Genomic DNA, 13,069 nt, shown 5'->3' on the forward strand with positions numbered 1-13,069 from the left:
GCAAGCAAGCTACGCTGATCAAAGGCTGAATAGTCCAGAGTTGCAGGACATGGCTACTCTGCAGCGCCCAGCAAGCTTACTACTTAGGTTGGTGGAGAAGCAGCACCCACTCGAGACTCGACAAGCAACCTTGGACGTTCTACTCGCCAGTGCATTGCTGCTTTACCGGCTGTCTTTGACTCTGCTGACGAAACCAGCGCAATGAATTTATACACAGCTAGCTGAACAGGTAGCACCACCGCGGCAGCATCTAGTGCGCAAAACTTACTGTCGGCGCGTAAATAAAATGAACAAGGGCATAAACCTCTACACACGAGTGATGAAGGGACCTCAGTTTCATCGGACTTGAATTTATATACTCTGAGAATGAATCATGATATCTGCATCTCTGTCTTCCTTAGAATATGAGGAGGAGAACCACACCACATCGATTTAGCAGGAGAGAACAAAGGTATCACCAACACACCCTGAGCTCGATCAAGCAAAAACCACATGTGGATGACGTACGTTCTTTTGCTTTCACATTATTTCCTCTACTAACCTCACTAACTAAACTCCTCCAAAGCACCCCCGTTGTTAAGACAGAACCCCATTAACTGTTAGACAGAACCCCATTAACTACAGCTGTCCCAATTCCTCCTGAACTCAGGCAAACACAACCAAGTAGAACCACACATGGATGTTGTTCTTGCTTTTACAAATTATTATTTACTCTGCTAACCTAGTAAAGAACAATTACCAAAACCTCGCATTATTCGACAGAAGCACCGCCTTCCTTATTTGAGGTACGCATATATATCACTGTTACGATTACCACTACCTTCCAAGTGCAGTATCAGGATTAGTCATGCATACAACAGCACCCTAGTAGTTTACTATAACTGAAAATTACTCGTATCAGGGAACTCGTGAACCATCGCCAGTTGCTTGCATCTGCTACACTGCAGGCCAAGCTTCCATTACCTTTGTCCAGCAAACTGCAGGTTAAGCAGCTACCCTTTGGGAAAACACCGACCTAGTACAGCTTCAGAAAGGACTCGGTAAGTTCCCGGAGGACAGTCAGTTCCAACACTGAATCATAGAAAGGATGCATCTCGAAGCTTGGATCATATGCTACCACATTGCCACGACCATTCACTATTTGATTAGGCCAGTAAGGACTGTAACTCTCTAACTTCTACTCACTTCAATCACTGTTACTCAATTTCAAATATTTGGAGACCACGCAAGTTTCAAATGCAAACGATGCAGTTCCCTCCACATTTTCTCATCCGGGCTTGGGACCGGCAAAGGCAGTGTTAAACTACTCCTACTTAAACACAAAAATTAGCAAACACTACAAACAATTATTCAGCTAAGCATACAAGCCACATAATCAACCAAAGGCAGCATTGGCATGACACACGATTGGCAATAAATATTCACACAACGTTTTCACAAGATCACAAGACAGTCATGGGACACAAACAAAGAAAGCTATAAATTCCAGAACGTGAATGAGAGTAACTAATTTATATAGTGGGGTGAGGGTGATTCAAACCTTTAATCTTGAAAATAAGAAGAATATACCAACATCTAGAGGATGATTGTCTTTCACAGTTTATCCCATTATAGGGTCAGAGGAGATACTTTTGTGTCTTAAAATTCAGGATGTATGGACTATGTGAAACATAATGTCTGGCATAATGTCTGGCAATTGGCAGGAATTGTCAAGTTAGTATTTTTGCTAGTTGCCAACGAAATTGAAATTAGGGACCTCCCAGAAACCTGAGTTGAAATTAGAGAGCTATCAGAAACCAAGATTATGTAATTAAAGATTTGAGAAGATCCCATAAACCAGATCAAATTAGCCATTAGAAACGCTTTTTGTCTTTAATCCAGGATGAATGAACTTCGAATTAGCCTACTTGTCAAATTAAAACTAGGAAGTTCCCAGCAAACTGAGAATGCATTGAATTGAAGATATGTAATCCAGATCCCACTAAAGAAGCACCAATGAGAAGAACATCATTTTCTGAAAATCAATTCCACACCAACAAACCGGAATCATAATCAGTGGAGATGAAAGTAATGTAAGACATCTGGAGTAGTGTTCAGTGCAAACTATTTGTTCAAGCTTCCAGTTCAAAACCTTTAACTCTCCATTGTTTTCGATAATTCCTAGCCTCTTTCTGCATATCAAGTCATCAAATTACCCAACTACAAGTCAGGAGGCTACTACTGTTAAACCAACTCAAGTGAGAGAGCCAGGAAACTAGGTAGGATCTTTCTTTATCACCAAAATTTAAAATCTGTTCACACCAAAAATTGATTGTGTGTCATAAGATGATCCTAAGGAACTCACCAGGAAAATAGTTAAATAAACAAACTAAAGTGTGGACAACAGTATGTAGTTTGGTAGACTGACAAATCCAAGTGTGACCCCACAAATATATGGAGATCTTTTACTGCATACAGAGCTCATGTACATGTATTAGATGATATAAATTTGCAGCTAAAGATATTGCTGCTAGATATAAAATTATAGATACAAGTAGCCTAATATTAAAACCCAACTTCTGGAAACAGGCAACCAAGTAGTAATTAATAGCCAAATCAAAACTTGATAATCCCCTATACAAACTTTGAGTATGAACTGATATTTCCATTGTTGGACCCTTGTTTGAGACACTTCTAGCATTTTGTTGATTCGGAGCAAAAGATAGATCATATTCCACATGCAAGTTGAAGCAGATACTGATGGCAATTAACAGAAACCAAGTAAGATGCTTCAGGACGATTGGAAGAATCAGATGTGCACACTATTAACTCCAAACTACCACTGAATTCAAGTTCAAACTGAAAGCTGCCACAAAGACCAAATCAAGCAATATGCTTCATGATCAGGATTAATCAGAAGTCCAAACCGTCCGGGAAGCAGACGATCCATTTGCTTCACCAAGTACCCCCACCAACTGACGTTTTGCTAGGATTTCCAACTCTACAATCTTCCAATAAAACCTCCAACAGTGCCTATCAATAATGAACAGCCCAAATGTAATCGGCATACTTAAAAGTTTCTTCAAGGAAAGTCAGACCATAATTAGAACTGGACAATGAGTCAAAACAAGGATGGAGCATAGGTACTTCCTCTGTACCAAAATAAGTGTTATGGTTTTAGTCCTCCTCTATCCAGAAAGAAGCTCCTAAACAAGCTTTTAGAACTCTTCACCTCTGCGGATCAGTTTGAATACTCGAGACTTAAACAGCTAATTGGTTTTCATGTGAAATCAGAAGGTCTCCAAACAAATTATCACGTAGCATGACATCAGATTTCTTTTGTAAAATTGTCAAGTACACCTGCAATGAACATAAGACTGCCTAACCATTTTGGAGAAAGCTGTTCAACATCAAAAACATGTGAACAAATATAGCAAGGGAGATAGGGATAAGCCTGGTTTAGCGAAGTTATGAACATTCGTTTGAATTATCCTCATTGTATGCCACATCTGCATAGAACTAGGAGTTACTGACAAGATCGAATCACGAAGAATCTCCTAGAGCACCATTCCAATTATTGAGCCAAAAAGTAGTCCGGGCAAGCCTAGGCTCAAATGCTGGAGAACAACCAAAAATCCAAATAATACTCAGAACAGAAACCAAACTGCTCACATGGAGAAATCAAATAGGAGAACCAAACAGTCCAGTCATGCCTCAAGACACTTATGAATCCTCAACCATGCAGGCATGACCAACAGAAACCAAAAAGGTGACACATTTTGAATGGCTACCAGCATGGTTTGATCAATGCTACAAGCAAAAGGCAACCAAGACAACAGAAGTTTCTTCAGGAGATTACTCAGCATAAGATAATTTTTCAGTTGTAGAGAGCACCGAGTTTTTTCGGTTGTAGGATGTCCCATCTAGACTGAAGCCCCAGAGAAACCTTCGAATCTATCTATCCAACAAATCAATCTGAATGTTCAAATTGTCTCCATAAGATAATTTATATGTTGAACAAATTGCAATGAATTGCAAAGGTGTAGGGCTTAGAAGATCTTCAAACAGATAACTCCATCAGGTTGGACCTAAATAGTCAATTAGGACCTGCAACGACCAAGAGACCTTCTCATGAATTTTTGCTTTGGGGAGACGAAGCTATTATATCCTGCAAACCACACTTGCAGAAGACCAATAGAACACAGGGATCAAGAGTTAAAGGTAACAAATCGAACAACGGAGAGCTAGATCGCAAACCAAAAATATTAGAACAGATTCCGCGTCATTACCCACATGGTCTGGGCTAAAAAAGCAGGAACCACAGGAAGGGCAGGAGCAAAACCCTATATCAAAGACATGGCCAAGTAGCTAAATGAAATTAAAAGAAAGATGGCAAGAGTCTTCTTTCGGTTGTAGGATGAGCCATTAGTCAAAAGCTTCGGATTATCCTTAGATTCGTGCACCTTTGCATATGAATCTGTATTATAAAATATTACCTAGTAAGATAATTTGTAGGTTATGTAAGATGCAACGAACTGAAGGTATACTAGTAGATTTAGGAGATCTGCAAACAGATTAATCATCAGGTTGGGCTCGAGTTTCGTCAACTACAACCTGCAACGAGCAAGAGACCTTTCCATAAATTTTCAGTTAGGGGAAATGTTACTTATAAATAGCTAAAGCATGGATCAAATGATGGGCTGGAACAAGTAATACTGTCTCGGATAGGAAGTATAGCTATGGTTGACGGACGACAACACCACCAGTTCCAAACTGCAGTTATATCCTTTCTATGTCGGTATCTGCAAGATATGAGAATTACCGACTAAGGCAGAGAAAACCTAATGTCATGAGAGTTCAATAAGGTTGAAAAAGTTTAAGCCACAGAAGGAACCGCCATGCTGATGCAAAATAGGACCTCCCACTAGGCTGTGTAATTCCAATTTCTGGACAACCATCAACAGATCACTATCAGAATTGTTGGGAGTTATGTACTTTGTCACTCATGTAAGAAATAAAGATGAAATTTAGCGACAATTTGATGCTTAAAACTTTGTCAACAGGGCATGTTTGATTCTTCTTTGTTGTTTACCAGCAAAGCAAAGCACGCCTGGCCCTTCTAGTAATAATCCAAATCAGAACCTCTGGAGAGTAAATTATTGTACTTCGCAAATGAATATGTTAAAAGTCAGAATGATCGAGAATTTGAGATCATCCAAAAACGCATCAATATGTTAAAAGTCAGAATGATCGAGAATTTGAGATCATCCAAAAACGCATCACAAGTTGGAGTTGAACACCAAAACATAGTCCTCTGGAAAGATCTAACCATTTGTATATCCTCCACTCTTTGACTAATCTTTGCAGAACCACTACCCTCTTGCTTCTGCTGCATCTAAAGGAGCACAAACACACACCAAAAGCGAGATCAGCTTAAGAATCGACTAGGACCTCAAATCCACCTCATATTAGCTGATGATGATGGAACTCATGATGAGAACGAGAAGACCACACGAGCGATAGCCATTCAAATCTGACCTGCCTCAAATCCCCTTTGACATACAACACCCCATGGATCTCCACATACCAGATCCAGTCCTGCAACCAACCCATGAAAGCCAACACAAATGGACCAACCATCAAGACACTGACCTGACACCATGACACGTACAAACAACAGATAGCAATGGGCAGGAAGACTAACGCAGGGATCAAGAGTACAGATAACCAATAAAACCACAAAGAGTAGTAGATGGCAAACCAGACGATTTTGACAGATTCAGGCTCGCTACCAGCATTGCCTTAGGCCAAAATAAATCTGCAACGACATGGAGGGCAGAAGCAAAAACCTAAATCAAAGACATGAACATGTAGCCGAATTAAATAAAGATTAAAATAAGAGATTTGAGTTTTTTTCCGGTTGTAGGATGTGCCACTAGTTTGAAGCTTCATTTTTGCACCTTCGCAGCTAAATCTGAATTTGAAATATTGCCTAGTAAGAAATCTTAGTACTATAATCTAAGTTAAGGAATTGAGAAGATAGATTTAGAAGAACTGCAAACTCAGCATAAGGTAGGTTGCCTTGAGTTCGTGAACTACGACCTGCAACGAGCAAGATACCTTTCTATAAATGTTTCAGTTAGGGAGAGAACTAGATTAAATGATGATGAGTTAAGATAAAATAAAGTAAGCCTGTATCGACTGGGAAGGTCAGGTAGACAAGCTCCAATTATATCCCTTGCAAGGCACCATCTGCAAGAGCTGAGAATGACTAAGGCAGGGAAACTAATGTTTGCTGAGATATAATTATTTCAATAAGAAAGGTCCAGAAAGTTTATCCCCATAAGAAGAAACGCCATGCTGAGCCAAAATAGGACCACCCGCCGCTAGGCTATGTAATTCCAGTTTCTGGAGAGCCAGCAGCATATCAAAATCAGAGTTGTTGGGGGACTAATTGAATTGTGGAGAAGAACAAATTAAACAGAGTGATATCCAAACGCATGTGTGCCAGAAGATAAGTGGCTCGCACTAGGCCCTCTGTAATCCCAGTTTCTGGATAAGCAGCAAAATGTCCAAATCAGAGTTGTACTGTAGTAGGCTAAATTGAACCAAGAAACTAAATTAGGAGGGATTGATGTGTATTATCCGAATGCAGATCGTGTATTCCAGCCTAGGTTGGTAAGAGGTCGAAAGCTTGGATCATCCCAGAAGATTTGATCATATCAGAATCCGTTGGACTGTAACCAATCAATCGAAATAACCGTTGGACTGTAACCAATCATTCAGAATAACCATGAACAGAAATCAAACCTCCGCCGCCCCTTCATCTGTATCATCTCTCCAGATCTAAGCGCTGGCCCTCTTGGTTCTGCATCTAGGATGAGAGCACATACACCAAAAGCAGATCAGCCGGTACAACAAGAATCCACGAGGGCCTCGAATTCACCTAATGGGAACATGGAACCGGAAGGACGCACGGGCGACCGCCGTTCAATTCAATTCAATTCAAATCTAAAACCACCGACGAGACGGACGCAGGTGACGGAACCAAGGAACCGATCTGACCGATCGAGCACGGGAAACTGACCTTGCTTCGGCCCTGGGGTCACCCGAGACCAAATCAGACGCAGAGGCAAAACCGACCAGCTCGACGGAATCCCCGATCGATCGATCCCGGAGGCGGACGACACGGGCCGAATCCCCTGCGAGCACAGGAGGCAGAGGCGACGAGGAGCGAAATCAAACGCGATTCGAAACGAATCGAGAATTTGATGGACAAGGGGGAGGAGACGCGAGGGGGCGACTCGGGCGATCGAGCGCGGAGGCGCGGCCGGAACGAAAGCTCCAAAGGAGAAGAGAGGAGGCCGGAGCGCGGGGAGGAGAGGGCGCACCGGGGCGCCTTTTGTAGACGGCGCAGAGGCGGTTTGGGGAGGGGAGGCCGGCCTGGCGCCAACCGGTTCCTTACCGGACACGGCTTCGCCGCGCTGGCGTGCCCGCCCGCCGGTTAGGCAAGGCATCATTGTGCTTTGCGGGCACGTTTTCTTTCTTTCTTTTTTTTTGAAGGACGGGCACGTTTTCTTTAGGGGAATTGCGGGTGGAGCTGGTGAGATCGGGCTGGATCCGGACCGGGTTTGGTTTGATCGGGTGGGCGGGCGGCAAAGGATCGGGTGGGATTGGGGGTTGGGACGTGGGCCGCACGCACCGACGGACCGGGAAATTTCTGGGGTGCTCGGGAGTCGCGACGGGCCATGTGATGTGAGAGGAGATGCCGTGTGTGGCCGCCCTTGATGGCTGACCGTGTCCGCGAGCCGCGACGAAACGCGTGGATGGGATAAGAACGTGGAAACAGGCGACTGGTGCGCTGGGGGAGGACCGTTGCCCTGGTCCTAAACGTGATCCCCCGAATCAGCTGCTGTGTTTACGCGACCAATGTGCTCACTTGTTTTGTTTCAATTAATTAATTATAAGGGAAACGATATGGTTCATGCGGCGGATTACCACGCTCGCGTCCACCACCTTGCTTGGATGCCCGAAAGTACTAGTTAAGAAATCGGAGCTGCTAAAAGTCTTAGTCGATTGCCCAGCCGTTCGATCGTTGTTTGCTTGCAGATTCGCGCTGTGGCGCTTTGTCCTTTGTTTCATCCTGTAACCGGCCCGTTTACTTGTTTTTTTGTTGAGCGTTGTCTAATGTTTGGGGCCGGCCTGGATTCGTGTGAGCATGTCGCTTTTTTGTGGGCTGGGGCAAAATGCTGGGGGATGCAGTAAATAAAGAGGGTGAAGAGGAAGTGGGACCCGTGGTAATTAAGAGGAGGGGAACGGCAAGTCAGCCCATTTCTTCCTTCTCTCTCTATTCTTCTCTGTCAAAGTTGAAGATCTGCAGTGGAATGAAGAAATCGATGTGCTCCTCCACAGCAATCTAGAGGACGGGCGGTGCTACTGATGGAGTAAGTGCCACCCCCTCCTTTTCTTGTTTGTTTGTTTTGTTGGCGAGATGCAGTAGATCTGAGGGGATTTTGGGTTCCATTTTTTGTTTGGATCAAGTCCAGATTAGTCCCCCGCAAAAAAAAAGTCCAGATTAGTAGCTTGAAGCATAGAATCGCTCCCTTTTTTTAATCAAACAGTTGCATGTAGTGTGTCCTCTTTTTTGTATGATTTTTTCCTTCAGACTTTTGCCGAATCCATTTCGTGAAATCAGTAGCATGTTTGAGGATTACTATGTACTGAACCCAACCCCTCTCATATCTATTACTCAGCCTATCACTAGGAGTGGCTCAGTCCCTTATTTTGTCTTATTTTAGGTTTTGCTGAAACCCATTTAATCAGTAGCATGTTTTTGAAATCTTTTCTCTGTAAACAAGAGAGATTATTACCGAATCTATCACTAGGAGTTGGCATGTTTATTTGTTTTTGTCATATTTTTTGCTGAACCCCTATTAATAAGTAGCAGTAGCATGTTTTTTCAGTTTTCTTGCTGAAACCCTATGAATCAGTACCATGTTCAATTTTTTTTGTCTAGGATCAAGATAATGATTACTAAATGCATCACTAGCAGTGGTATGTTGATTTCTTCCATGTGTTCACACATTTTTTGTTTTAATATGGTCTTTTGATAGATTCATCTTTTTATCTCTGCAACCCAATGTAAATATATTTTTGCTCATCAGCCGTCGACGCCAATGATAAATCATCATTATCTTGAAATCCTTTTTTTGGAAGCATGCAAGTTTCTCACTAAAATCATTAGCTGAATATGTATGCCTCGCACTAGCACAAATTTATGTTTGGCGCCTTTTTATGTGCATAGGAGATGGTTTGCAGAGTTTGTCTGAGCCCTTGCAACTGCGAGAGCAGGGGAAGCAGCATCAGCATGTATGTCTGGAAGGAGTTCAAAAAGGGAGGGGGTAAGTCCACAGCCTCTGTTTCTTTTTTATTTGTATTTTTTCATTTTCTGATCCTTGTTTCTTTTTTAGTGTGTACTCATCATCATTGAATATACTGTTGAAGGTTGGTCCTTTTTTTTTTCTCCATGAGTTTTGAAGCAGAGGGGAGCCCCTAGCTAACTAGTTGTTTACATTGAAATCATTGAATTTTTTTTATCTAGTGTGTTAAGCTCTTCCTGTGTGATTAGAGAGGAAAGGACACTTACTGTCAAAATAAGGAAAACAGGGGATTATTTTAATAGTGTTTTGTAGCTTGGCTTACTTCCAGAAACCATGGCCATGATTTAACTAGCAGCAACTTCCTTTTGTGTTTTTATTAGTGTTTTGCTAGCAACAATCTTTTTGTTAGTGTTTGTAGCTTGGCTTACTTCCAGAAACCATGTCTGGTACAATCCATGGGTTGCTTTTGCTAGATATTTTTGTTTTTAGTAACTGGTTTTTACATTGATATGGCTCGTTCATGTTTAAGAGTTCAGTGTATCTCTTTTTTTAGCCATTTTGACCCATGTAGAATGTAGATTTGTAGAATTCACGAGTTGATGTTCATGTTCAACCAGTGTAGGATTCAGGTTCAATCCAAAAGTAGTTAAGAGAATTGGATAACACTCTTTATAGTTATCTGTTTTATTATTTATCTGATTCCATGTAGAATGTATAATTCAATGGGTTAATGTTCAAAATGAACTTATTTTTTACTAGTTGATCCATGTAGAAATGTAGTTAACGTTTTGTTTTTTGCTTTTGTCGGTCAAAAAACAAAGGGCTGCATTTCTGTCCCTAACTCGAACCACCTACTCATATTTGTCCCTAATTTCAAAGCATGCTCAAATTTGCCCCTCTGCCGTTAGGTGCGCTTATAGAAATGCCCATCCGTGCCGTTTCCGTCCGGTCAAAGCTGTTTGACCGGTATCTGGCCGTTTCTTTGACAATTTTGCCCCTGTCTTCGTGTGTCACTTGCCGGTAGGACCCACTCCCTTTTTTTGAAAAAAAACTTTCTCTCACCCCCATCTCTCTCACACACACTTACATGTGGGTCCTAGCTAGACAAAAAAATATTTTTCTTTCTCTCACCTCTCTCTCCCTGCCGAACGACGGGCCGACGCCACTCTCTCTCAACTCCGGTGAGAGTGCCGAACGGGTGCCGCCTCTACCGCTGTCCTTCCCTGACGCCGCATCCTCTCGCCCTCGTTCTCTTTCTGCCGCTAGCTTGCTTTCTCTCTCCCGCCCTTGAGCCCTCTCCCGCAAGCACGCTGGAGAGTGACCTGCCGCCGTCGTCTGTCAAGAACGTGGCCAAGGCAACCCCAAGCCCCGCCAATTCGCCGGGAAGCTCTTACGACATGAACGCATCCTACCAGCCTACTAATTCGACCAGAGACATCAAGGATTGAGCGCTACAACGCATCTTCCCCGCCTCCAGTCTCGGATTGCCGTCTTCGATTCGACGCCATTGAGGCACGCCGGTCGATTCCGCCTGCTCCCGGGGCATCGTGATGTACCTAAGAAGACGTGGGCTTCCTCCACAGCAAGCGCCATGAGCTCAGGTTTTCTTCCCTGCGAGCTCCGAGCTCTGCCATGGCCGCCATCGTCGAAGTCCTCGCTCTAGCCTTCTCTTAGCCCGAGCGGCGTAGCCATCGTGATCCTAGTGATGGAAGATCCCTCACACAACCTTTTTCCCTCTCCCTCCCGCTCGCATGGAAGCTCCCCCACTTGTGCCGCCCAGAGCCGCCGCGAGAATGGTCGCCGCCGTTTGTTCCGGCAACCATATGGTCCGACGACAATATCCCCGCACGCGGTAGATCGAGGGCTATCGCCTGGTCCTCTCGGTCGGCCTCCTTGCGGCCTCCCTGTGTGCCTCCGGCGTGGGAATTGGTCGTCGCCGGCGACCGTCGGCCTAAGCCACGGTTTTTAATTAAGGAAGCCTATTCCACTGTTAATTAAAAAATTATTTGAGACAATACTGATAAGCCAATGGCATGTGGGCCTAATATCTAGTTTGACTAGTCCTTTTCTATTTTTCATTTTAGTTTTTAGCCAGGACCCACGTGGAAGTGTGTGAGAGATAGGTTTTTTACCAAAACAATTGGAGTGGGTCCCATCCGTAAGAGACACAGGGAGACAGGGGCAAGATTGTCAAAGAAACGGCCAGATACTAGTCAACCCACTTTGACCGGACGAAAACAGCACGGAAGGACATTTCTATAAGTGCACCTAACGGCAGAGGGGCAAATTTGAGCACACTTCGAAATTAAGGGCAAATATGAGTAGTGGGTTCCAGTTAGGGACACAGATGTAAAAGACCCAAAAACAAATAGGTTGTGCCATGCAATGAAAGGGTTCATTTCAACAACCTGACGGGAGATAGGCTGACATTCAAGGCAAACAAACTTACATACACTGTGAAGTGTCAGCGCAAGTAGAGTGCATTGTATGGGAGATGGTGGAGGAAGTTTGTTGCAGACAACAAGCTGGGGAAAGGTCAGATGGTTTTGTTCTACTTGGACCAGCATTCACCAAGGGCGGTTGTTTGCGTGGTCTAGTTTGGAAACAACACTGAAGATGTTGGGGGAGGATCAGGTTGTTTTCTGAAACCCTAACTTTATACTTGACTATCTTCTTCTCGCTTAGCAGCAGATCCCCATTTCTCCATGCACATTCCCTTTTTATAATGTTTTTTTTGTACCCGTTATTTTTTAGTAAAGCATAGTTTCCATTTTGTCGATTTCTTTCCTTCAACAAGGAGATTAGACTACCGGGTCCGACTCATTTGGTTTTAATTATTTCCATTCTTGTTGATGGAAAAAAATGCAGTTAGGCAATAGTAGTTTTTTTGGGGTCATGTGAATTTGTAGTAGATGTAGTTCATCTCTTTTTCCTTTTCTTGGGATAAGGTGTTAATTAGTAGTAGATGTAGTCCTAGTGAGCTTTTTAAATGCCATTGTCTTGTATGGGCTTTTTTTAACCACAAAATGTTTTTTTTTGGAGGTAATCCTTATGTGGAAAGCATCTTCTTCCACTTTGTTATATCATTCGCGCGTGAACTTTTTTTGTTTTGCATCTATTGCAACATTAAGTCAATAGTAGAGCTCAATTTTATTTCAAGAAATGCATGCATTTTTTTTTTCTAGTTTTGTGTTTGTTTTCGGCAGTATGATCCCTCACAACATTATACTTTTTCTTGTCTTACTCCACCAACAGGAATGGCGTGCCCCAGTTTGCCACGCATACTGCGAGAATGACAATGGTCGGAGCTTCGGCATCTATGTCTGTGATGCCAACGGAATCTTTCCGGTATACCCTTGTCCACAATTTTCCCTTCTTTTTCTGTTTGTTCTTAATTTTTTTTACGTTTATTATTTTTTTTGTTTTTTCAGATCGTCCCATGCTCTACAAGGAACAAGTTTGCTCAGTTGTCAGGCGCTTATATGAATTCCAAAGCGCACAACCACTGGTATGTTGTGGATGTGTACAGGGGGCACAAACTACTCGCCTTGGTGGTGATGATTGGAAGAAGTTCATTGCGGACTTCAAGCTGGGCCATTGGGAGTTGGTCCTTTTCTGTATATGACAGTACGAATGCCCAAAGAAGTTGTCGGAGAGGACGGCAGGGAAAAGGTGGGGGGGGGGCAATTGCATGTCTTCTAACTTGGTTG

The 13,069-nt window shown here is 43.1% G+C and overlaps 1 protein-coding gene and 1 long non-coding RNA gene across 2 annotated transcripts; one reads left to right on the plus strand and one right to left on the minus strand.

Annotated features, from left to right (window-relative positions):
- Window positions 1–2,416: 2,416 nt before the first annotated feature.
- Window positions 2,417–7,496, minus strand: LOC119350623. The gene is made up of 4 exons (XM_037618363.1): window positions 7,067–7,496; window positions 5,741–5,797; window positions 5,518–5,577; window positions 2,417–5,374 (listed from the first exon to the last, which is right to left on the minus strand). Exons 1-4 carry the CDS (start codon window positions 7,494–7,496, stop codon window positions 5,352–5,354), a joined length of 570 nt encoding a protein of 189 aa, XP_037474260.1. The 3' UTR covers window positions 2,417–5,351.
- Window positions 7,497–8,301: 805 nt separating this feature from the next.
- On the plus strand, window positions 8,302–13,036 carry LOC119308633. The gene is made up of 4 exons (XR_005150221.1): window positions 8,302–8,423; window positions 9,284–9,380; window positions 12,615–12,707; window positions 12,791–13,036. It is a non-coding gene; the product is annotated as an uncharacterized LOC119308633 (long non-coding RNA).
- Window positions 13,037–13,069: the final 33 nt, after the last annotated feature.

The sequence above is a fragment of the Triticum dicoccoides genome, chromosome 1B (genome assembly GCF_002162155.2).
Source record: "Triticum dicoccoides isolate Atlit2015 ecotype Zavitan chromosome 1B, WEW_v2.0, whole genome shotgun sequence".
Lineage (NCBI taxonomy): Eukaryota > Viridiplantae > Streptophyta > Magnoliopsida > Poales > Poaceae > Triticum > Triticum dicoccoides.

Excerpts from the sequence above, each read along its gene's own strand:
- LOC119350623 (XM_037618363.1), bottom strand. The coding sequence starts at position 7,496 with ATGCCTTGCCTAACCGGCGGGCGGGCACGCCAGCGCGGCGAAGCCGTG. Across the intron at positions 5,578-5,740 it reads GAATCTGTCAAAATCGTCTG|GACTGGATCTGGTATGTGGA; the intron begins GTTTGCCATCTA and ends GGTTGGTTGCAG. Across the intron at positions 5,375-5,517 it reads TCAAAGGGGATTTGAGGCAG|ATGCAGCAGAAGCAAGAGGG; the intron begins GTCAGATTTGAA and ends GTGCTCCTTTAG.